Here is a 25,260-nt window from a genome sequence, read left to right as displayed (position 1 = left end):
TGGTGTTCTTTGGTATAATTGTCTCCATGTTTTTGTGTGTTTGGTATTACTGAAATTCTTGGATCTGTGGGTTTATAGTTTTCCTCAAACTTGGGACATTTTCAGCCATTATATCTTCAAATATTTTTGTCTGTTTCCCCTCTCTTCTCTCCTACTGGAACTCCAATTATACATCATTTAAGCTTCTTGAGGTCATACCATTGATGCTCTGTTCTTTTTTAAAAATCTGTTTTCTTTATTTTCAGGTAGTTTCTATTGCTGTGCCTTCAAGTCCACTAACCTTTTCTTCTGCAGTGTCTAATCTGCTGTTGATTATATCCGTTACTTTTTTTTTAAATCTCAGACATTGTAGATTTCAACTTATAACGTTTGATTGGGATTTAAAATATCTTCCATATCTCTGCGTAGCATTCCAGACATATAGAATACAGTCAAAATGACTTTCTAAATGTCCTTCTCTGCTAATTCTTACACCTGTGTCAGTTTGGGGCCAGCTTTGATAGGTTGTTCTCTTCACTGTGCATCATATTTTTCTGCTGCTTTGCTGCTCAGATATTGTGAATTTTACCATATGGGGTGCTGGATATTTTTAGATTCCTATAAGCATGCTTGAACTTTGTTCTGGGTCACAGATAAGTTACTTGGAAAAAGTTTGAGCCTTTGGATCATGCTTTTAAGATTTGTTAGGTGAGACCAGAATAGGGCTTGGTCTAGGGCTAATAAGTCCCCACTCCTGAAGCAAGATCTGTGTAGTCTGCCCTCTGCGTCATGAGTCATGAGGTTTTCCAGGTTTGGCGGCAGGGTCAGACAGTATTCCCAGCCACGTCTGAGCACCAGGCACTACTGCTTCTAATCCTTCCGGGTGGCTCTTCTCCTGCCCTTGGGTACTTCCTTTACACATGTATGCTGATCGGCACTCAGCTGTATGTGTGTGCATCATCCTGTTTCTCGCTCTAGGCCACTGTCTTTTCTCCAGGGCTCTGTCCTGTGAGCCCCCAACATGCTCAGGAATGTGTTATGAACTCAGGGAATCCCCCAGGCTCTGCCTCGGTTCCCCTTGCCATGCCGCAGCCTGGAAACTCAAGGCAGTGAGGGAGGGCAGGTATAGGGCTCAGCCCGTTTGTGTCCCTCTCTCAGGGGTCACTGTTCTTTGTTACTTGTTGGTCAGTGTCTTGAAATCTTTTGTTTCATTTATTTTGTCCATTTTTGGTTGTTTCATGCAGAAGGGTGAATCTGGCCCCTGTTGCTCCATCTTGGCCTGAAGAGCTACTTGCATTATTGATTCAAAGCTTATAGAAAGAAGTTGCAACACACACACATACACTCAGTAAAGTTAAGTTTGAGGCACTCCTTAAACAGTGCAAGAATGTCAATTGTCAATGCTTTCTATCTGTTTTGACTTAGAATATTTAGAAGTTTGTGTAGGTTGTGCACTGCAGCAGTGAAGTCACTGCTAGCTAAAACCGCTAACAATGTGAATGTTTTCTGCACAGCATTTAGCTTGTCAGCCCTGGTGTGACTTTATTTAGCTGTGCTGTGTGGGCTCTTCTGCAGGTTGAAGGTGTTCAGGTGCACATGCTGTTGGCAGACATGTTTTTCCTTGTGGGCACCACACCTGTACACAGGTCATGTCTTCAGTCCAGGGATGAGCAGGCTTGAGCTTGGGGAGAGGGCAGGTAATTGTGAGCTGCAATCTGGAATGTTTTGGATGCAGCTGTTGAAATTCAGGTGTGAGTAAATTGTAAAATTCCAGTCTGCCGTTTTCACCAATTCTTGGTATTACGAATAGCTGCCCCTAAATTAGAGGGCCGAGGGTATTTTATATCCACTCTTTTCTGGATAACTTTTAGATCTGCCTTTGTTAACACTTGAAAAGTTATCCAGTAAAGCTAGTAGTCCTTGTAGGCAAAACCACTTAGACATATTGATGGCTTTAACTCCATCCAGGTTGTCCTATGGGGTTGAACTTACAAAGTGAGAAAATTCAGAGTTAAATTTGCTTGTTTCGTCCTGTAGGATGTAGGTTTTATGGCTCATCTGCTGAATTGAGATCCCCACTGTGAAAATCTAATGAACAGGGACTTCCCTGGTGGCGCAGTGGTTAAGAATCTGCCTGCCAATGCAGGGGACACGGGTTTGAGCCCTGGTCCGGGAGGATCCCACATGCCACAGAGCAACTAAGCCCATGCGCCACAACTACTAAGCCTGTCTCTAGAGCCCGCGAACCACAACTACTGAGCCCACGTACCACAACTACTGAATCCCATGTGCCTAGAGCCCATGCTCTGCAACAAGGAAAGCCACTGCAATGAGAAGCCCTTGCACTGTAGCGAAGAACAGACCCCGCTCACCACAACTAGAGAAAGCCCACGTGCAGCAACGAAGGCCCAACCCAGCCAAAAATAAATTAAAAAGCAAAACTAAACAAAAAACCTAACGTACAGTAGCTGATGATGCGGAGCCCTGACAGAGCCCTTTTGTTTTGCCTTTCTGTGGCCACTCTTCATTCTAAGTAATTGTAACCCACTCTTCAAGAAACAAGTTACTTATTTCTCTCACCTGTCTTTTAGTTTAGAAATCATCTGTTGAGCTACTTCGTATTGTCTGGTCTGCTCAGTTTAATTGTATTCAGCCATTCTTCCATCTTGAAAAAGGAAATTTATCAATCATAATTCACCTTCAGTTATAACTCTAATACAAATACTCATACTGCCAGCTACACATAGCCTCAATCATTTCTAGTTTTCAGCAGATTTCTTTGTACATGACACAGAAAAGTCAAAATGAGGTTAGGTCAGTCAGGAGGTAGTTTTCCATGGTTTGGGCCCTTGTAGGTGTCTGTTGTGTTCAGCAGTGGCCCATGGAGGACCATGACCTGGCGTCTGCTTCTCTAATTACCAGGTGCCCAGAGCCAAGCGAGGCACCCAGTAGGTGTTCAGCACCTACTTCGTGACTGCTTAACGTGGAAGAGCGTGTGTGTATGTGTGTTTAACTGAAAAGAAGTGAAGGGAGGATTACATTGATGCATAAAATTGTTGATATTTTCAAAGTTTCATTTATTTAGGGGAAATTATAAATCAGCTGAGTGCAGTGTTCCCCTTCAGGACCATGCCCGTGGCCCATGACTTCTCGGATTTCCCTTTTGCGCTTATCATCAAGACCACGTTGATTAGGGTTTTTAAAATATTAAGTGTACAATGAAGTGATTTTTCGTCACTTTAGTTGTGCAACCATCACCACCCAGGTTTAGACTGCTTCACCTCAGAAAGAACTCTTGTGCCCGTTTGCAGTGACTCCTGTTCCCACCCCCAGTTCCAGTCAAGTGCTGATGTACTTTGTGTTTCTCTAGATTTGCCTTTTCTGGACATTTCATGTAAACAGAATCATACAGTGTGTGGTTTTGCAGCTGACTTCTTTCACTCTCATAATGTTTTTTGAGGTTCATCCATGATGAAGCATATATTAGTATATTGTTTTTTGATTGCTAAATAAGATTCCATTGTGTAGATATCCCACATTTTGTTTATTCATCAGCGGATGGACATTGGGGCTGTTTTTCCTTTTTGGCTATTATGCATAGTGCTGAGAACTCACAAGGGTCACATGGAGATCGTTGTGTGGACATAACTTTTCATTTCTGCTAGATAGATGTCCCTCACTGGAATGGCTGGTTCCAATGGTAAATTGATGTTTAACTTCCTAGAAACTGCCAGACTGTTTCCCAAAGTGGCAGTAGCATTTTGCACCTCCACTGGCCTCCTGTGAGTATTCTGGTTTGTCCACATCCTCACGGTGTCTGTCGTTTTGATTATAGTTATCCTCGTAGGTGTGAAGTTAGGTATTCACAGCAATATAAATTTGCATTTCCCTAACGACGAACAATGTTGAAGATCTTTTTATGTGTTTATTAATCATTTATATCTTTCTTGGTGGACTGTCTATTCAGTTTTTTTGCCCATTAAAAAAATAGCTTTATTTATGTATCATTTTAAATGGGTTCCTGGACCCACTTCCAATGTGTGTATGTGTTGGAGGAGAGGCTTGCCCACAGCAGTTCTTGGACACCAGTAGGATGTCCAAGGATTCAGCTCAATCCTGACACTAACTACCCAGGGACAGTATCAGACCCCACAGGTAAAGGGCTCAGTCCCCCAGGGCTGCCCTGCACTTCAGATGCCCGTCGAAAGCTCAGGTTATTACCAACTGGCTATAAATCAGAGGGTCCCACGACCCCCTCCTTAGATTCAATTAACTTCCTAAAACAGCTCACAGAACTCAGGAAGCCCGTTTACTCACTAGATTACCAATTATTGTAAAAGGACATTGAAGGATGCGAATCAACAGCCCGATGGAGAAACACATAGGATGAGTTCCTGAACAAAGGAGGTTCTGTCTTCCTGGAGCTTGGGGCCTGGCACACTGGTTGTGGAAGCGTCTGGTTCCCCATCCTGGAAGCTCTCCGAACCCCCTCCTTCTGGGCTTTGTGGTGGCTTTGTTATATACGCATGGTTGAACACTGACTCTGTCCCCTCTCCCCTCCCCGGAAATCAGGGGGTGGGACTGAAAGTTCCATCCATCTTGTTTTCTACCTTTTTCCTCAGGCAGCAAGTGCCCCCGCCCCCCAGGTGCTTTTCAAAAGTCACTTCATTAGCATAAACCTAGTCGGGGTGGAAAGGGGCTTGTTATGAATAAGGAGACACCCACTTCACCTTTATGGCTGTGAAGTGGTTTCAGGAACTGAGGACTAGAGACCACATATTATTGACAGAGAACACTCACGTTGCTCTAATCATGTGGCAAATTCCAAGGGTTTTGGGAGCTGTGATCCAGGAACCATGGACAAAGACCACATATATCTGAAAAATATGTGTCGGTCACCGGAATGACCATATATATATTTCTTATAAATCACAGTATTGCAGATTTATATACCGTTAAGTCCACTCTGTTAAAGTGCACGGATCCGTGGTTTTAGTGTACATACAGGGTTGTGTAGACATCATCGTAATCTAATTTCAGAACATTTTCATCACCCCAAAAGAAACCTGGTACCCACTAGCAGCTCCCCCTCCCCCAGCTCCGTCTCTTGGTTTGCCTTCTCTGGCCACTTCATATACACGGAATCACACAGTATTTGGTCTCTTGTGACTGGCTTCTTTCACTTAGCGTAATAATGTTTTTAAGGTTCATCCATATTGAAGCATGTATCAGTATTTTATTCCATCTTGTTTCTAAATAACATCGCATTGTATAGATAATACCACATTTTATTTAACCATTTCTCAGTTGATGGACATTCAGGTTGTTTGCACTTTGGGGATTTTATAAGTAATGATGCTGTGAACATTCATGACCGAGTTTTTGTGTGGACATATGTTTTCATCTCTCTTGGGTGCGTACCTAGCTGGGGAATTCTGGGTTGTCAGCTAACTCTGCACTTAACATTTTGAGGAGTCACCAAACTGCTTTGTAGAGCAGCTGCACCATTTAAATTCCCACTAGCAACAAATGAGTGTCCCATTTTCTCCACATCCTTGCCAACACTTGTTTGGATGATAACCATTCTAAGTGGGTGGGAAGCGGTATCCCATTGTGGGTTTTTTTTTTTTTTTTTGCGGTACGCGGGCCTCTCACTGCTGTGGCCTCTCCCGTCGCGGAGCACAGGCTCCGGATGTGCAGGCTCAGCGGCCATGGCCCACGGGCCCAGCCGCTCCTCGGCCTGTGGGACCTTCCCGGACGGGGGCACGAGCCCATGTCCCCTGCATCGGCAGGCGGACTCTCAGTCACTGCACCACCAGGGAAGTGCCATTGTGGTTTTGATTTGCCTTCTTCTAATGACTAATGATGTTGAACATCTTTTCATGTACTTATTGACCGTATGTATATATTTGTTGGCAGAATTACTGTTCAGATCCTTTGCCCGTTTAAAAAATGGTGTTGTCTTCTTGTGAGGTTGGAAGACTCCTTCATATATTCCGGAGACAAGTCCTCTAGCGTGTGTATGGTGTGTAAGCAGTTTCTCCAGGAATGTGCCTTGTCTTTTCACTTTCTTAATGGTGTCTTTTGGAGCCCCAAAGTTCTCGATATTGATCAAATCCAGTTTATCAATTTGTTTCTTTTACGAGTCATGCTTTTGCTGTCATATCTAAAAAAATCTTTGCCTAACCAGAGATCACAGAGATATTCTCCTATGTTCTCCTCTAAAAATTTAATACTTTTAGTTCTGACATTTAGCTCTCTGATCCATTTTGAGTTCATCTTTGTGCGTGGTAAACGATAGGGCCCTGTGTTTCTCTTTGTGCGTATGGATATAGCATTACACCAGCACCATTTCCTATAAAGACTTCTTTCTCCGTTGACCTGTCCCGGCACTCTTGTCAACGGTTAGCTGACCGTAAATGGAAGGGTTTATTCTGGACTCTCAATTCCATTCCGTCGATCTGTTACATGTATCCCTGTGCCATTACCACACTATCTTGATTACTATAGCTTTATATTAAGTTTTGAAATATTTTTCATACATTATTGTAAAGTTTTTAGTGTTGCTTTAGTGTATGTTTCAGTCTTGTCTCCCCAGTTAGAATGAATGCACACTGAGCCCCAGCTCTGCCATCTCAAATCACCAGGCAAGTTACCTGAGGTTTGTGGACTTCATAGAAATAAAATTCCCTATCCTTCCTACGTCGCAGAATTTTTGTTTGTTATTGAAATAACAAATGCACGGACTTCCCTGGTGGCGCAGTGGTTAAGAATCCGCCTGGCGATGCAGATAGAACCCTTCCCGGACCAGGGTTCTATCCCACTTGCCGCGGAGCAACTAAGCCTGTGCGCCACAACTGCTGAAGCCCATGCGCCTAGAGCCCGTGCTCCGCAACAAGAGAAGCCACAGCAATGAGAAGCCCGCGCACCACAAAGACCCGCTTGCTGCAACTAGAGGAAACCCACACGCAGCAACGACGACCCAAATGCAGCCAAAAAACCCCCCAAAACCAGAAAGAACACATGCAGAAACACTCCAAGCTGTAGTTTTTTATCATTGCAGGGACGGTTACTAGGCTCCACCTGTGGTGAGTAGATTTTTACAATTTAGGGTTATAGTGTCCTTGGTAAACCATGCAAGCAGAATTAATCCTCAGCCTAGAGTGTGCATTTGTCTTTTAATTGGAAGTAAAGGTGGTTTTTCTTCACTCTCCTCCGCTACCTTCCTCTAGGGAACCAGCTCTCACTCCTGCCCGAGGCTTAACCTCGTTCATCTCCTCATCGGGAGGTGATGCATTCTCTTTGCCGAGCTAGACTTGGTCCAGGGCGTGGATGCAAGCCCGTGCCCGGTAAGGTGAGGAGTCTTTTGGAAAGGGCAGCTGAGGGAAGCGCAGCATCTCGATATTACGGTCCACGTGGCTGAAGTCCTGCCATGCCCTGACAACATGGGGTTGAGAGTAGGGACCCTAGCTTCTGGTGTTTTCTGTAGTTTGCTCTGTGCCACAGAAAGCAACCCCTCCCCAAGAGCACAAGGTCATTTCCAAGTGTCACTGAGGGGGAATCTCTGCCTGATGGAAACACGCTTTCTTTCTCAACGACAGTCTGTAGGCCTTATTAATCCTGTTCATAAGCACTAAGGGTTCTGTATCAGAGCTGATGGACGTCTGCATCAGCTATTCCAGAAAAAGTAAACTTTCTTTACTACGATAGAGTTAAAAGTAACCTATAAAAAACTCACTCAGCAAATTTTCTGATAACTAGAACTCAGTTAACCAGCATCACACATTTATAATACAAATGATCTTTCAAATAATCTCCATTAGTCAATAAAAATCCTTAAAATACCTTTGAAATGAAAGCTGAGATTATTGTGTGCGTGTGTGTAGAGAATTACCTTTAATTGCATTACCAACTTCTAATGATTTACACTGGCGTTCTAACTTAAATATGCTTGACATATATTAGCATATGTATTATATATGCTTAACTTAAGGTTTTTAAGAGCGTGCCACTTTGTTGCTGTGCTGACTGAAGAGGATACACGCTGTGTTTCTGTCAGGGTTCAGGAAGTTGGCGTCTTTATCCTCCACATCCTTCTCGAGCACAGAGTGGAGAAATGGGTTTCCAGAGGTGGCCGCATGTCTGGGTTCAGTCCAGGTTAGAGCTGGCCCTCGACAGAGCCAGCTCTGGACGGTGCTCTGTGTGCTCCCTGTTGCTGGCTCACCCATGTGTGCCTGGGCGCATCAGGAGAACAGCCCCCGTCTGGTTTCTACGAGCCAGGGCTGTGCACTCCGTTTCTGCCAGCTTGTGAAACCTTTACCCCACCTCCCGTTCACCCCACTCACCAAGCTCGCCGGGGCCCCATCACTTCCAGTAAAGGAAAGAGTCCCGGCAGCAAAGGCATGACCTGCCTTCTCAACGGAGGGGAGCTTGTCTTTCCCAGACAGGCCAGCTGTGTGTCCCATCATTGTGGGAACATGATACATCTTTTATGTTTTAATTTATGCATCTTATCAAGTGTCTTCTCTTACTCAACCATGTTCCTGTTTCAACTCCTCTCTGGCGAGGTTGCTGTTCGGTAGATCTTCAATTATTAAGTAATGGGGTCTTTGTGTATACTCAGGATTTTAATTTTGTTTATACAGAGCAAGAGTCTTTTATTTGGGTGGTAAATCTTCATCTGCCTTTATGAAGGCTGGCAGAGCCTCTCTAGTGGGGAGTGGAAGAGAGCAAGCCATGCAGCACAAGCATCCCGGAGTTAAATGCCTCTGCATCCTTCGTCTTCCTCTGGTCCAGGCCAATCCACGATAACTGGAATATTTCCCAAGTAAATGATACGGATCAGTATCGTATGCGGCCAGCTTTCAACAATCCACAGTAAACGGCAGAAAACATGAATAATTTAATCCACTCAGCTGGCTGAGGGCCACCAAGCAGGTGATCCCCACATTCCCTAGAGGAGCACAGCCCTCGCTGAGCACCCCAGTGTCCGTGTGGCTCCCCTCTCCCCTGCCCCGGGATTTGGGGACCCAGCCGCGGCCACCTGAGCGCCGCGAGGAGTGTCAGCTTGTCGCCGGCTGTGGTCCCAGGTCTGCTGACCTTACTGTGCCGGAAGTTATTAGACGCCAGAGAGGAAGAGTTTCGAGTGTAGCTCCGGCGTGTGTAGACTCCATCCAGAAAGTACGGCTTGCGGCCGCAGTCGCCCACCCACGCCCTTTGCTTTCCTTCTTGGCAAGTGGTGTTGGGAAGGAGCGAGGGAGACAGTAATACCGCAGTTATACCAGACTGTGACGCTACTGACGGGAAGTCGCAGCCTGTGTGTAACATGGCACGGGCGCGTTTAGTATTTCCACTTCGTCCCTTTGCCCCGATGTTTTTTCCGCCGTCCCGCGCAGCACGCGGTGTCCTGGTTCCCTGACCAGGGATGGAACCCGCGCCCCTGCAGTGCAAGCACGACATCTTAACAACCGGACCGCCAGGGAAACCCTGCCCAGATTATTGGAGCTTGACAGTAAACCCCTTTTACACATCATGCCTCTTTTTAAAGTGTAAAGACTGAGCAGATCCTGAGTAACCGGAGATCTAGGTCCTTGGTCTTTCCTTCTTCAACACTTCGGTCGACTCAGGTGGGACACAGAAGGCGGCGTCATTTCCAATCACGAAGGCAATCCGCATGATTACGGCAGTATTTGGCAGTACTTTGATACACTAGAAAACAACATGGAAATCAAATTACACTTAACAAGGGGACGTAGCAGAGCCTGCAGTTGAATTTAAAGAACAAGGACAGTCAGTGGGCACCAGCAACGGGACGGTGCTTCCTGTGGAGGAGACGCGGAGCTGGGGGCGCTGGCCTCGCGTGGACCCAATGCCGTGGTCGCCAGGACCGCTCGGCTGGCAGGGGTTTCTTCCCCGCAGGCTCAGGGCCGAGCTGGGGAGGTGGGGACGCGGCTCTCCTCTGTGGCTGGCGACAGGGCATTGCAAGTGTTTTGCATGGTGCATTTTAAGAGGGATCTTGACGATTTAGGAACTCCAGGGCAGCGTGTCTAGGATGGGAAGACTGGAAAACCTCAGATACGGGATAGTGAAAGGCAGTAGGAAAGTTTGGCTGGAGAGAATAGCCTCAAAAGTACCTGAGAGCTGTCTTCACACATCGGAAAGGATTTTTATCTTATACACCTATCACTGTTTACTTTATGTTGCTCAAGAGGGAAAAATTAGAATTAGCGGGCTGTGGGAAGGCAATTTGGCTTGCATCCGTATTTCTAGAAGTGTGGCATACATGCCACAGTGGGTACGAGAGACTTTCTTACCTTCATTTTTAAAATTTTATTTCCAGATTGTTTTAGACTTACAGAAAGGTTGGGGAAAAAAACCAAAAACCCAAATATAGAGAATTCATGAACACCCTTCACCTAAACAGCGTACGTAATCGTAGTGCAGTTAGCAAACCATGAAGTTCACATTGGTGCAGGACGATTAACCAAACTACAGACCTTATTCAAGTTTCACCTGTTTTCCCACTAACATCCTTTTTCTGTTCCTGGATCTAATCCAGGACCCCACATTGTACTTAGTCCTGGTGTTTGCTTAGACTTTTCCAGTCTATGAGGCTTCCTCAGTCTTTCCTGACCTTGGCACTTTTTTTTTTTTTTTAGTAAATTTATTTATTTTTGGCTGTGTTGGGTCTTCGTTGCTGCGTGCGGGCTTTCTTTAGTTGCGGCAAGTGGGGCTACTCTTCCTTGTGGTGCACGGGCTTCTCATTGCAGTGGCTTCTCTTGTTGTGGGACACGGGCTCTAGGCGCATGGGCTTCAGTAGTTGTGGCACGCGGACTCAGTAGTTGTGGCACGCGGGCTCAGTAGTTGTGGCTTGCGGGCTCTAGAGCTCAGCCTCAGTAGTTGTGGTGCATGGGCTTAGTTGCACCACAGCATGTGGGATCCTCCCGGACCAGGGCTTGAACCCATGTCCCCTGCATTGGCAGGCGGATTCTTAACCACTGCGCCACCAGGGAAGCCCCGACCTTGGCACTTTTAAGGAGCAGTGGTCAGTTATCTTGCAGAAGAACGTCACTCAATTTTGGTTGTTCAGCATTTTCTGTCATGAGGTTGAGGCCGTGCATTTTCGGGCATGAATATCACAGAGGTGATGTTACACTTTCTTAGCGCATCCCATCGGGGGTCCATGATGTCAGGATGTCTCATTACTGGTGATATTAACCTTCATTCTATCTCTGGACGCAGGTGGTTTCATCCCCTGTAAAGTTACTGGTTTTCTCTTCATGATTAATACATCCCTTGGGGGAGATACTTTGAGACTGTGCCATATCCTACTTCTCCTTAAACCTTTGCCTACTGATTTAGCATCTATTAGTAAATCTTGCCTGAAATATTTTTCACTGTGGTATATACTTAATGATGATTTTGTCTTTCCCTCATTCATTTTATACTTACTAATTAGAATTCATCTGCAGGGAAGAGCTATTCTTTCTCCCCCAATTATTCAATTATTTTTGTTTTGGTTAGCCTCACAGGTATTTATTCTGTGGATTACAATCCACTGCTATTGTTATTTATTTTATTGCTTGAGCTGTTTCAGCTTTGGCCGTTAGGAACTCCTTCAGGTTGGTGCTATTTTTTTTTTTGATGTGCCCTTGTCCTTTAAAAAAAAGCACAACTCTTTCTTATTTTGGGTGCCAGAAAATGTTTAAGGCTCAGCTTATATTTTCCTTGCTCCATCCCTGAATCAGCCACTTTCCACGGAGCCCAGATTCCTTTAATGGGAGAATGATATTTAGAAACCAGTATCTAGGGGCTTAGGTGTAGTCTTGCTGGTAGGGTGCCATTGTTCTCAGCAGACATAACTAGGAAATGTATATATTATATACATATTTATAATGTGTACATTATAAAATACATATTTTATGTATGTGGGTAAATGTATATATATTTGTATTTACATATATATACACACATCTATGTATATTTCTGTATCTCTATCTGGATATGTATTAAAACTGTGCATTCATACTAATAATTCCATTGCTAATCCAGCACCCCTGGGTTCATTGTAGCCTTCTCCCTTTCTTTATTTGTAATTTTTCTTCATTAATAGAAAGCTGGCTCTCATTATTGACAATATATTTACCTATTTATTCAATCCTAGTATGCCAATAAAGCTTCAAAACTGGTAACCCTGCGAGAAACAGATTTACTAACTAGAGTCAGTAATTGCATACAGCCTCTTTACTTTAAAAGAGGTACTTTTAAAGAGGTGGCCTCTTCTCTTTTCTCTTTATCCTTGATGTTCTGCAGTTACATTGTGATATGTCTGCATATGGGTTCTTTTTCTGTCAATCCTGTGTGGCGTTTGGTTGGATTTTCAAATCTAATTCATTTCATGCCTTGGTTCTGAAAAATTGTGTCTTTAGTTCAAATATTGCCTCACTATCCTTTATTTATTTTAACACTCCAAATCTGGAGGATGTATGAGTGTTGGATCTTCTCAGTCTACCTTCATTCTCCTTTACTGGTTTTCATAGTTTTTGTGTCTCTGACTCTGCGCTGCGGTCCAGGTAATTTTTTTGGTTCTGTCTCATAGTTGATGAGTGAGTTTTCATCAGTGACTCACTGTTTAGTGATCTACTGAGTTTTTCCATAACTACTTTTCATTTCCATAATTTCTAATGGGCTCTGTCATTAGCCGTTTAAGTTTCTAGTCAGAATAGTATTTTCCAGGCTTACTCAGGATGGTTCTGTCCTTCAGTGGCTATGTTACTCTTTTGTAATACAGTTCTGTTCGTTTGTTATTGTTTGTGTTCCATTTGGGTACCCTCTCCCTGACATGCTTTTTGATTTAAATTTCAAACTTATTGTTTGGGCACATGAAATGTTACTATGGTTCTAAGACTCAGAGCTACCCAAGAACAAGCTCAGCAGGGCGGGGCTCCCGCCTCATCCCTGGTGCCAGCCGCCTTCTGGCCAGCCCCTTCCCACCCACTCTCTTCAGCTTCTGATATATCCTCCCAATATTTCTCTTGCACAGATGAGCAGAGAGGTGTATAATGTCTTATATCCCCTTCTTTCTTACATGCAGGATATCAGATTATAGATATTCTTTTGCAGTTTGTCTTTTTACTTCACAGTGTATCATGGAAATCAGTGCAAGCCAGGGACCCTCCTCCTTTTTACCGCTGCATGGCACCCCACTGCCTGGAGAGTACCATGTTTGTCCAACCACTCTCCATCTAGGTTGTTTCCAATACCTTGTGCTTTAACCAGTGCTGCCATGAATAACCCCGTGCAGTTTTTACTTTTCACACGGTTGTTGCTGTGCCTGGAGGGTAGATTCCTAGAGGTGTAGTTTCTGGGTTAAAAAGTGAGCTTTGTTACATACCGCCAAATTTCCCTGCAGAGTTTGCACTCCCATCAGCAACGTGCCTGTTTCCTACAGCCTCACCAACAGAGGCCGCATCACACTTTAAAAATTTTGCCAGCCTGATAGATGACAGTGGTATCTTGATATTGTCTTAATTTTCACTTCTGTAAATATAAGTGAGTTTGAGCCTTTCCTGTGTTTGGAGGCCATTTTTATAACTTTGTCTGTTCATGTCTTTTTTTCCTATTTTTCTCTTGGGTTTCTGGTTCTTTGTCCCTCAATTTTTATGAGAGTTTCATGTATTAGGGTTATTAGCTCTTCTCTTGTGGTGTATGCTGCAAATACTTCCCTCCAACTTGTAGTTATCTCTTTACTTTGTTTAGGGTTTGGTTTTGTTTTGCCCTGCAGACATCTTTATTTTTAAATAGTCAAATTTATCCATTTTTGTTTTGTTGCTCTGGATTTTGAGTCACAGTTAGAAGGTGTTTCCCTACACCAAGGTTCAAGAAGCATCTATTCGCATTTTCTTCTAGGAATTATAGTTTCTTTTCTCTTTTACATTTAGCTCCCTAATCCATTTGAGGTTTACTTTTGTATGTGGTATGAGATACAGATTGTATTTTATCTTTTTCCAAATGGCTGCCCGGTTGTCCCAGCACCATGTATTAAAGAGTCCATCTTTATCCCACTGACTCGAGATGCCAGATTTTCATACACATTCAAGTTTCTTTCTGAACTTCTGTCCCATTGGTCTGTTTGTCTGTTTATCACCAGTACTACCCCTCCTTTTTCTCATTGAAGTATAGTTGATTTACAATATTGTGTTAGTTTCAGGTGTACTTGTGAAATTTTTTTTTCAGATTGTATTCTTTTGTAGGTTATTACAAGATATTGGGTATAATATCTTGTACTATACAGTAAATCCTTGTTGCTTATCTATTTTAAGCCCAGTAGTGTGTCTCTGTTAATCCAGTACTCCTACTTTCCCCCCCACCTGTGGTAATTTGTTTTCTATATCTGGTGGGTCTGTTTCTGTTTTGTATATAGATTCATTTGTAATATTTTTTTAGATTCCACATATAAGTGAGGTCATACAGTATCTGTCTTTCTCTGTCTGACTTACTTTACTAAGCATAATATTCTCTAGGTCCATCCGTGCTCCTACAAATGGCAATATTTCGATATTTTTAATGGCTGAGTAATATTCCATTGTGCATATACACCACATCTTCTTATGTCAGTCGTCTGTTGACGGGCACTTAGGTTGCCTTCCATGTCTTGGCTATCGTAAATGTGGTGCTGTGAACATTGAGGTGTGTGTATCTTTTTGAATTTGAGTTTTCATTTTTTCCAGATATATACCCATGAGTGGAATTGCTGGGTCATATGGTAGTTCTCTTTCTATTTTTTTAAGGTACCTCCATAATGTTTTCCATAGCGGCTGTACCAATTTACATTCCCACCAACAGGGTGCAAGGGTTTCCTTTTCTCTACACCCCCTCCAGCATTTGTTATTTGTAGACTTTCTGATGATGGCCATTCTGTAACTCTATTGGGTAACATAATACCTCTAGGACAATGGTGAACTGAAGTGGAGACTGGGCATTCTTGCTTTGTTCCTGATCTTAGTGGAAATGCTGCTAGTCTTTTTACAATAAATAAGATACTGGCTTTAGGATTAAGCTATGTATATTTTTCCATGTTAAGAATATAACACTCAATTCCTATTTTCTTTAGTTTTTATAAATGGGTTTTAATTTTGTCAAAGGATTTTTCAGCATCCATGGAGATAATATTATTTTTTCCTTAGCTTTATTAATACAGTGAATGATATTAATGGATTTCCTAATACTGAACCCAACTTTCATTTCTAGAAAAATATCCTACTTGGTCATGATATGTGATTGCCTAATGTGATATTTAATTCTATTTGTTAATATTTTATGTAATATTTTTGCATTGAAATTCATAAGTGATACTGGTCTGCAGTTTTCTTTCTTTGCTCTGTTTATCTGATTTATCAGAGGTATACATGCTTCATAAAAGGAGTTGGAAAGTTTCCTTCCTTGTCGGTGCTCTGGAATAATTTCTGTGTAGTGCACTGGAATGATCTGATCTTTGAAAGTTTAGTGGAATTCCCCTGTGGAACTGGCTGGTCCTGGTGCTTCTTGTGGGGTACTTGCTCATAACCCTTTCTGGTTTTTTCTCTATGGCAGTCATCTGTTTAAGTTTCCTATCTCTGATGGGGTCAGGTTTTGTCATCTGAATTTTCTTAGGAAGTTATCCATTTTGTCTACATTTTCAAATTCATTTGTATAGAAATGTACAAAATAGTCTCTTACGAGTTTTAAAATTTCTTGTGTTTCATTTTATTTCCCTGTGTCATTTCTTATTTTCTGTATTTGTGCTTTTTCCCCTTTTTTTCTTGGTTAAGTTAGCCAGTGGATTGTCTGTTTTGTTAATTCCTCTCTCCCCACCCCCAACTCCCCAGGATTTACATCTACTATTTTTCGATGGGAAAAAACCCTCTACTTCATTAATCAGCTTTTCCCTCCATTATTTCCTTCCTTGAGTTTTCTTTTGGGTTACTGTGTTGTTCTTTTCCTAGTTTTTATGAGCTGAGGTTTTATTAATTTATTAATTTTATTCTTTCATTTTTATTGGTAACATGTTAGTATAATGAAGTTTTCTCTGATAACTGCTTTAAATCCATTGCATAGATTCTGATAGGTAGTGTTTTCCTTGTAGGTTCTTGAGAAGAATGTGATTCTGTGTTATCAGGGTATGAAGTTCAGTACATAGCCGTAAGATCTACCTTGATTGAGAACACCATTTAGATCTTCTGTCTTCTTACTTTTTGGAACCCTTGCTCTGCCTTGTACTGAGGATGGTGTATTAAGTCTCCTATGATTAGCATGATTTTGTCTCCTTGTATCTCTGTATTGTCTTTGCTTCGTAAAGGTGGTGGTTATATTGTTTGGTGCATAGATGTTCATGAGCATTAAGTCTTCACTGTGGACTATGGCGTATAGCATTAAATATGTCCTCTGTTGTATTTAATGCTTTGTGGCTTGAAATCTACTTGGTCTATTCCTTCTTTCTGTTTTCATTTGCCGGTATATGTTTGTCCATTCTTTTTATTTTTAGCCTTTCAAAATCATTTTATTTTAGGTGTGCCTCTTGTATACAGCATATAATTGGGTCTTGTTTTGTGAACCAAATTTAAAACCTTTCTTTAAAAATAGGTGAGTTAAGCTCATTAACATTTGACGTGACTGATTTATTTGCGTGCAACTCTATCATAATATTCCATAATTATGTATATTTTCTTATATTTGCTATTTCTTTATGCAATCTGTATTCTTTGCTTTTTTATTGAGATTTTTTATTTTGGATTTAGGAGGATTTGTATTTCCTAGTGATTAGTTTTGTATTTAAACCTATTTTAATGTCCTTAGTAATCGGTTTTATCATTTAACTCTTTACTGTCTGATTTATCAATTTTTTCCCAGTATTGTTTAATATGCTCCTGTCACTTATACAGTATTGGCCTATACACAGTCAGAATTTCTCGTAGTGTTGTTTTTTTTTTTTGTGGTATGTGGGCCTCTCACTGTTGTGGCCTCTCTCGTTGCGTAGCACAGGCTCCAGACGCGCAGGCTCAGCGGCCATGGCTCACGGGCCCAGCTGCTCCGCGGCATGCGGGATCTTCCCAGACCGGGGCACAAACCCGTGTCCCCTGCATCGGCAGGCGGACTCCCAACCACTGAGCCACCAGGGAAGCCCCCCCAGTCAGAATTTTTCCTCTTTCCCTCCCCCTTCGTCTCTCATATTTTAGTTGAATTATTTCTGCTTTGTCAGAGTATTTAATATTTGCACATTAGTCTTTCGACCTAATCCCACCTTTATTTTAAATTTAGTCTTAGATGTACATCTAAATACTTTCAAATGCTTACAAAAAATCCTTATGCTGGAATTTTCCCAGTCATCGCTTGGTGAGATAAAGCTTACCTTCACGTAGAATCCTCAGGAAGGGCTGATGGGTGTAGTATTCTCTAAATTCTTGTATGTTGAAACTCTTTTTCTGTAATCTTGATATTTGAAGGACAGCTTGCTGGATTTAAAATTCTTATTTCATATTTTCTTTCCTTGAGATTGAAAAGAATGTTTCTCCATTGTCATCTTACTTGTATGTTGGTTTTGAAAAACCTGATGCCAGTCCAGTTCCTTTGCACTTTCATTGATCTGCATGCCCAGGGGCCTTGAGGATTTTATCTTTATCTTTGAAATCTCCTAGTTTTATTAGGATATATCTCAGCGTTGATCATTCTGGGTTAATTTTCCCAGGTGCCCTATGAACCTTTTCATTTTAAGATTCAGTCATTTTTTTTTGTTTTGGGGAAGTTTTCTTAGGTTACAGTTTTAAACATTAGCTTTGCTCCATTATTTTGTTTTCCTCTTTTCGGAACTCTGATTTATGAACACTATTCCTTCTTTGTCTTCCATTTCCACTGCTTCCTTTCCTACCCTTTTTTTTTCCTTTATGTTCTTTTCCTTCTCTTGGTTGTGCTCCTGTCCTTCTTTAGTGCCCTTTATTTTCATTTGAATTTATTCTCCTTATTGCATTTTATAATTTATTCCTCATTTCTGAGATAATTGTGCTTTTTCCTTCCATTACTTTCCTGAACTCATTCAAGTCTCTCTTGGTTTCTCCCTGCTTTTGTCCCTTTCTGTTTTTACATTTCTAATTCAAGGTGGTTTTTCATATCTTCAAATGTTTGAGCGTTTAAGTATGTTTTTAGACTGTTTGAATTACAATCTTCTTTTGATTCCTGGTTGTTTTTCAGGAGGGATTTTTATGTTAATGCGTGTTTTGTAAAGATTGCTGGTCTAATGGCAGTTCTTCTGTTAATTTGGCTGAGTCCAGGTATAGCAGGTGTCTGTCTGTCTGTTTTGGTGATGGACAGGGGAGGGTGTGAGGCTCCTGGTATTATGGTCCTCGTGGCTTGCAGGACCCTAACTTCCCCTCTTTCTCCTTCTCACCACCCAGCACCCAAGGGGCACTCCCCCAACTCATTTGCCTGTTTCCCTCTCAGGACCTGTGAGTTTGGAGGAGAGCCTCTTTAAATGGCGTCTGTTTCCATGGTGTGGACTTTGGAGGCCCTGCCCGGAGTCTGTGCTCCAGGGCTCAGGCTCCCCCCGAGCTGCCGTGTCTGGGTGGGCTTTCCGGGGGCAGATCACTCACACCCTCACTGGCGTCCCCGCTCCGTCCAGCTCACAGCTTCTGCCCTTGCTCAGCATGGAGCCACGCTGGGGGTGTGGGCTGGAGTAGAGGGGACCCCGCACTGCGGTTTGGTGGCTTTTCTTTCTCACTGGCCGTATTCTCAGATGTCAGTGTTCTCTGATTTCATGTTGTGCCCAGGGTGTGGTTCAGTGCAGAAGTGACTGTGACCTTTCTGTATTTCCTGGTGTTCAGGAAGAACTGTAGGGAGAGGGGTGACTGCCTCTGTCCTTGTCTCAGCCGCATGGATTCCACACTTTATTTACCCCAGGACATTATTCTCAATGGTTTAAGGGGCTCAGATGTCAACGTTTTCCATTTTCATCCTCAGGTATCTGTTTCAAGGCATGTTAGGGAAGAGTAACCCTGGCACTCTAAACCCATGATAGGAGGTTTCTATCAATGTATTAGATAAATCCATTAAGTAAAAAAAAGTCAATTTAGAAAACCATAAATAAATAATAGGACAGATAATGAACAGATTTGGCACCAGTCATGACGATGGTTTGCCAGTGACTGAAGAGGGTGTGCAGGCCGCCCGTGTGCTAGGGTGCTTTCTGACTCAGGTGGGAGCTGTCCACCAGCGGGGCCGCCCTCTGGCCCAGGGACCCAGGATGGAATGCTGGCGCTGGCAAGGGGTGGACCTCCTGACCCTCAGCTCTGTGTCACTGAAAACATCATTACCCCGCAAAGTACACAGTCTTCGTTCGCACTTAGAGAGTGAACCGTTTTCCTTTAGCATTGGAGGGTTGCTTTTGTAATTCATCTTTAGTTCATGGAGAAGCAAAAGCCAAATGCTGACTTTCCCAAAGGTTATCAGTTATGGGCTGTGTGTGCAACTTTTGAAATAAATAAAATTAGTTTACTCTTCAGTGTCAGTAAGACAAAGAATTATCCACATGTGAATTATTCATATTGTATTAAGAAAGTATTTGCCTTGATACCAGGCAAAATGTATTGAAGCATATAACCAGTTTCTTGAACAAAATTTATAGGTTTTGTACATTTTCAATATCAATAAACCAGTCACAATAGTTTATTACAAGAGTTTCAGCCAGAATTGTTTAAAATGACTATTTTAAATCCGTAAAACTAAGTAAATATCAGACAATGCTAGAAATAATGAGGTTAAGTGTAATTGATGGTGTTTATTCCCGAAAGATAAAGTTTAAAGTCATCTCCTCAAATGTCCTATAAACTTTCCCAGCTCCACAGGGGTCTGTCTTTGCAGCTGAGGTGCTCAGAAAGCAAATTCAATTAGAGTGTCGTGTGCTTTACGAGGCCATCTCAAGTGAGATTTTGTTTGTTGCAGAAACGGGCATGCAAGAGATCAGAAGCAGCGGCGCAGGAGTGGGGCTGCCCCCAGGCGAAGGTGCGCGTGCCCGCATCCTGGGGCAGCAAGGAGCCCGAGTCACCAGATGCCCAGCCCAGAGGCCACCTCCCTGCACTGAGGCCAGACAGTGGCCAGGGGCGACCAAGTGTGGGGGTAGGTTTCTGCTCCCACCAAACCAGCCTTTAAATGTCTAATGAAAAGTGTAAATAACCACCGTTCTGATTCACCTGCCGCTGTGATTTGTTAAATAGGTTCCTCAGGACGGTGGAAAGAGCTGGGCCCAGCCTTGCCCAAGATGCATTGCGGGGGAGTCTGTAAGTACATTTACCTTCTTGCTGTGACATAAAAGATAGACTTGGCCTTAAATATTAGATCCATAAAACAAAGTTCATAAAAACAGCAGATACGTTTCTAAGGAATGAGGGATGTAAATAAAAAGGTGCAGATAAGCTTTTCTTAGCATGCTACCCGGCTGCAAACTAATTTGTTTCCAGCTTCAGACTGGAAATAGAAATTGAATATACATTTTAAGTTCTTTCTAAAACACAGGGTTCAGGGAAGGGAACAGGTCTCTGGATATGGTTAAAATAGAGGTTATTTGAGTACATCTTAGAGAAAAGTCCTAACTTCATTTACTTATCCAAATAGGAATCAACGTTGTTTTTTCTCTTTTCCCTCTTTAAGCTTTTCTTTCATGTTTGCATAAACTTCACACAAACCACAGATTTCAGAAGGAGAAACACAGTATTCACACCATTAATTCAAAGTAAAGGGAGGTCTTAACGTGACCAGAGTCAGATTCTCAGTCTCCTGTGCTGGGCAGAAAATCATAAAGTGTGCGTTAGCATCATGATACCCTTGTTACTAATTCTGAACTTGTTCTAAAAACAAGTTAATAGGTTTGAAACCGCTGTAATTCTTGTTTTTTGTTTTTTTTTTAATTTTAAATTTGCAGTCTTCATATTGCAGTAAGATAGAATTGTGTTTAATTTCCACATAGAAAGCAGGAGTGTCTGTGTGTGTGTGTGTGTGTCTGTGTGAGTATTTTCAGGATTGCCCCCTAAAGATCTTTAGAGAAACACATTGCTGTTTTTGATAAGCAAAAGACTGAGTCAGTAAACTATAGTCTTCACGTGCTGCATTGCAGGCAACTTGTTTTATAGTGAGAGGCAATGACTCTGTTTTAAACTGAGGCCTAGAACTGTGTCAGTTATCGCCCATGCGAACCTCTGACTCTGTGACGTCATCAGACAAATATGAAGACAAAGGTTGGTGGCAGACCTGCCCCAATGTGCTTCTCTACTTTTCGCCCTCTATCTTCCGGGAACTTTCCGCAGGTTGTATTGCGTTTTGTGGTGTAATCCTGAACAATGGTGAAATCAAAGATCCAGCAACTTGAACTTACTGTATTTCGGTTGATTCACTGTAACTGCCAAACATGCCCTGGATTTCGAGTAAACAGTGCGACCCCATTATGGGTAGATTGCATTGATGCTGGTGACTAACCAGGACCTTCCTTGTTCTTATCCCATTTCCATGGAATGTATCTTTCAAATCCCCCATCTGCTGGGCAAACAGTTGGAACGTAATGTGGGTTCTTCATGCTCTGAGAGGTCGTCTTCTGGCACGAAGGGCTTAAAGAAAAAAAATTTGGCCCAAGCAGCTGATTGGATCATTTAAGCTAATGTTCTGTTTGAACAACAGTACCTATTTGATTAGGGTTTTCCTTCCTTTGTAATTCCCCAAGCTTGCCTCTGTATGTTTCCTAGGAGATGAATCTGCGCACAGAAAACCTATATTGATATGTAAATATATCATTTTTTTGTTAATGCTCGATATTCTTTTCATCTAAATTTCAGAAAGTGACTTTAAAAAATCAGTTTCCCTTTATTTGTAGTTATTCTCAATAAAATTTCACCCAAGCTTGGGTGATTTAATATTTACACCCACTACTTCTAAAAGTCTTATGTAAATAAAGATTGAAATGTGAATTTGAAAAGTCACACCTCTTGATATTTGAACAGACTATAGCTGCATATATCTTCTTTTTCTAATAATATGGCTAGTTTCTCTCTTAAGCTTTTAAAATAATAAGACACTATTTTTGTATTCTAGAACATCAAAAGGCTCAGTGTTAAATAAAAAGCAAATAGTATTTTTAGAAGTGCAAGATCCCAGGGAGAAGTGCTTAACGGTAAATCACTGATGGGCAGCAATTCCAAATTTCAGAAGACTTTATTAAACACACAGCTCCATTCACAAGTGTGCCCCCCACTTCACACACAAGCCCGCCCTGTCCTGGCCCACAGTTCCCATAGCTGACCCGGGATGGCGACCTTGGCTCAAAGAGAAGCAGAGGTTACGTTGGGGAGTTTGTGTGGAATCCCTGACGGAAACGTAGACCTGTGTTTCTCAGCTTGTTTGCTGCTTATCCCTGAAAACCTCCTTTGCATCCCAGTTCTCTGGGTATTTCTGACCTCAGCAGGGTATCAGCTGATCGATGGCTTCTGCTGCGAATTCTCACGTGGCTGTCTAAGCCCGCTGCCTGAGTTCCTGTTGTCTTTCTCCCGCGAAGCTTTTCCTTGTTGTTACCATGAGTCGTTGCTCACTGTGCAAGGACTTTTTCTGTAGACCTTCTCAAACTCATTTTCCAGGCGGGCACACAAGTCTCCTGTTTGGTCTGTTCCAGCTCACTGTCGTGGGGATGACTGTTTCAGTCGTTGCTGACAGTTTCTTAGGGTGATCACTGTTCAGGTTCAACTCCTAGTACAAGTTATTATTTAGAAACAACTCCTCTTCACCCTGAGTCACCCTGCTCATGTTACGGACAACTGGGGTGAAGCCATCCCCAATTGTGGTGGTGGGACATGGTGTTATGTCACTTGGGGTGTCCACCCCCGACCCCGGGGCGGGCTGTGCACCGTCCAGGCTGCAAGGCCAGGAGCAGGGTGATGGTCGCCGTCTCTAGCAGGCTCCTTTCCTTCCACGAGTGGTCCCAAGGCCGGGCTGCGCCTTGCAGCCAGCTTCCTCCCTCGGTCAACTCAGCCCGCCTGGCACAGGGGTCCATGGCAGCCAAGTGTGCCTTGGAAATCACGCTCTTCTTGGAGATTCTGCCCATTAAATGAAACCTAGTGAGGCTGCGAGAGGTCTCCATGATAACGAAAGGAAGATGCGTGAAAGCGGGTGGGCACTATCATGCAGGAAACTACAGGAGGAACAGAGTTAAGATGTTCGCTGGAGGGACAGCACCCCGTTTTCTGAATGGTACCTGGCCACTGATGCTCTACAGCTCCTCAGGGAAGGGGCCACCTTCAGACTTTATTGGGTCCGTGTGACGGTCACTTGTCTGTTTTCTCTCAGCTCCGTTCACCATGCTCGTCTCCCCTGCATCTCCCAGGGCATGGCTCCCTCCCCCTACCCCGCCCAAGGCAGCCTCTCAGCCCCTCCCTCCGGTCCCAGCTCCTGCTGGGTGGAGCCAGCTCGGGGGCTCTGCAGTCACACCATCTCCTCCCTTTGTCCTCCCAGCCTGCAGGAGGGTGGGGCTTCTACTGGGGGAATATTTGCCTCCCTTCCCCTGTGTGGCTTCTCTTCTCCTCCATCACTTGTGAAATTGAATCCCTGTGTATGAAATACCTAGATTGATTTCCCTTTTCTGACTGGACCCCACCTGGGCTAATCATCTAAGGAGTGGACAAATCCTCCTGCAAACAAAAGCCTTGCCGTTTTAAATGTAGGCCTGTGGGTCTTGGTTGCCCAGCAGGCTCAGCATTTAGGAGTGCCCACAGAGTGGAGAACCTGGGCGTTAAGTTGAAAAAGGTAGGCCTTATGTATTGCACATCACTGGTATTCCTTTGCTTCAATTTATCTCAGGTTATTGGGTTTTTAACCCAAGCTGGTAGTGAATTGCCACATAAAAGCCAACATGCAAAACATGATGTTTTGGGTATTGTGGACCACCCCCCACTCCCAATCCCCGACAGATTGATTTTGGATAACAGCCTGTTCGTTAGTGTTGAGGGCAAATACTAAGGGAGCAGCCTTAATAAGCTTCGATGTTACTCACTTTTTGACGTGGAAATCCTTTGCCGGACAGTGGTGTTGGGGGAGGGGAAGAAGAGGCTGGACGTGAGAGTAGACATTGGGGGGGGGGGTGCGGGCGGCACGTCCCAGCTGTTGTCTGGGCTCCGTTTTCCCTGTAGGGATGGCAGGAGGAGCCCAGGGATGATGATTCTGATTCTGAATGGATACATTTTTTTCCTTGTACTACTTCTTATCTCCAAATGGGTGACCTTTAAAATATTTGCCTTATTTTATTTACCTATCTGTCTTATTAGCCACTGCTTCCTACATCTGTAGCATCTGTAAATACTGCACTGAAACGGAATGGACCCGGAAGCTGGTGTAAACAGGATTCTCTCTCTCTCCTGGGCCCGGGCGTCAGGCAGGAGCAAGGGCCGAGGATGAGAAGGTAACACTGTGCTGTAGGTGAAGACAGATCTGTGTGCAGTGGGCTGGTCTGGGTGTCCTGTTTCAGCAACAGTTACTCCTCCTGAGTCCTTTACTCTTACGTCCTGAGAGAAGGAAACACAGTCATAGAGGGATCAACGGGAATTTCATTGATCATTCTGTAGGAATCAAATTTGCGCTCTGTGCATTTTCCCTGAGGTCCGTCAGGGACCCCAGAGGTCACCGGTCTAACCCTGTCACCTTACAGATAAGGAAAGTGAGGTCCACAGGGGTTAAGTGACTGGCCCACTGTGCGCCGTGGCTGATGGGGAGGTGGCGGCCCCAGGACCGCCGCCCCCTCCCTTCCCGCTGTCCTGGCTGGCCCTGTGCTCACAGCCCGTGTGGCAGCAGCCCCGGACGGTGCGCAGTGACGACCTGCTCCAGCCCCTCTGAGGAGCACAGTGTGAGGTGGTGGGTCTTTGTGAATGTTGTTCCCAGACACGGTGAGAGCTTCCTGGCTGAGACGTAGGGCTGAATTATTCAAACGGTGGACGAGCAAGCCGGCCAAGAGAGGAGTTTGGCTGTATCAGCGTAGCCAGACGTGAATCCCAACATGGACGAGTTTGAATAGACCTGCTGCCAGAATCTTTGGATATAACTTCTGATGGTAAATGCTTTCTCTGAATATGGATGCCAGAAAAAGAGTTTAAAAATTTTTAACTGTGTTGTTGAGATCATTTCCAGGCTCTGAAGGAACAGATAGCCTTCAGGTGACTAGAAGAACAAAACTAAACCTTTCTCTAGGAATAAAATGTTATACTATGAGGAGACGGTGAAATGGATTTT

General features: G+C 43.5%; 1 protein-coding gene across 2 annotated transcripts in view; it reads left to right on the top strand.

The window, feature by feature from the left end:
* The window catches only part of C16H10orf143 (chromosome 16 C10orf143 homolog), a 39,762-nt gene that overhangs the window by 6,546 nt on the left and 7,956 nt on the right, over nucleotides 1-25,260 (top strand). The window contains exons 2-4 of one of the 2 annotated variants that reach the window (XM_060126558.1): nucleotides 19,948-20,121; nucleotides 20,220-20,282; nucleotides 21,306-21,849. In XM_060126558.1, the coding sequence (XP_059982541.1) occupies nucleotides 19,948-20,121; nucleotides 20,220-20,282; nucleotides 21,306-21,329 (261 nt within the window). In that variant the 3' untranslated portion in view covers nucleotides 21,330-21,849. Of the gene's footprint in view, nucleotides 1-19,947; nucleotides 20,122-20,219; nucleotides 20,283-21,305; nucleotides 21,850-25,260 lie in introns of those variants that run through there. The other variant, XM_060126557.1, reaches the window with a different exon arrangement.

This window comes from Lagenorhynchus albirostris, chromosome 16, assembly GCF_949774975.1.
Source record: "Lagenorhynchus albirostris chromosome 16, mLagAlb1.1, whole genome shotgun sequence".
Lineage (NCBI taxonomy): Eukaryota > Metazoa > Chordata > Mammalia > Artiodactyla > Delphinidae > Lagenorhynchus > Lagenorhynchus albirostris.
Note: the sequence above shows the minus strand (reverse complement) of the source record. Positions and strands in the feature narration are given on the sequence as shown.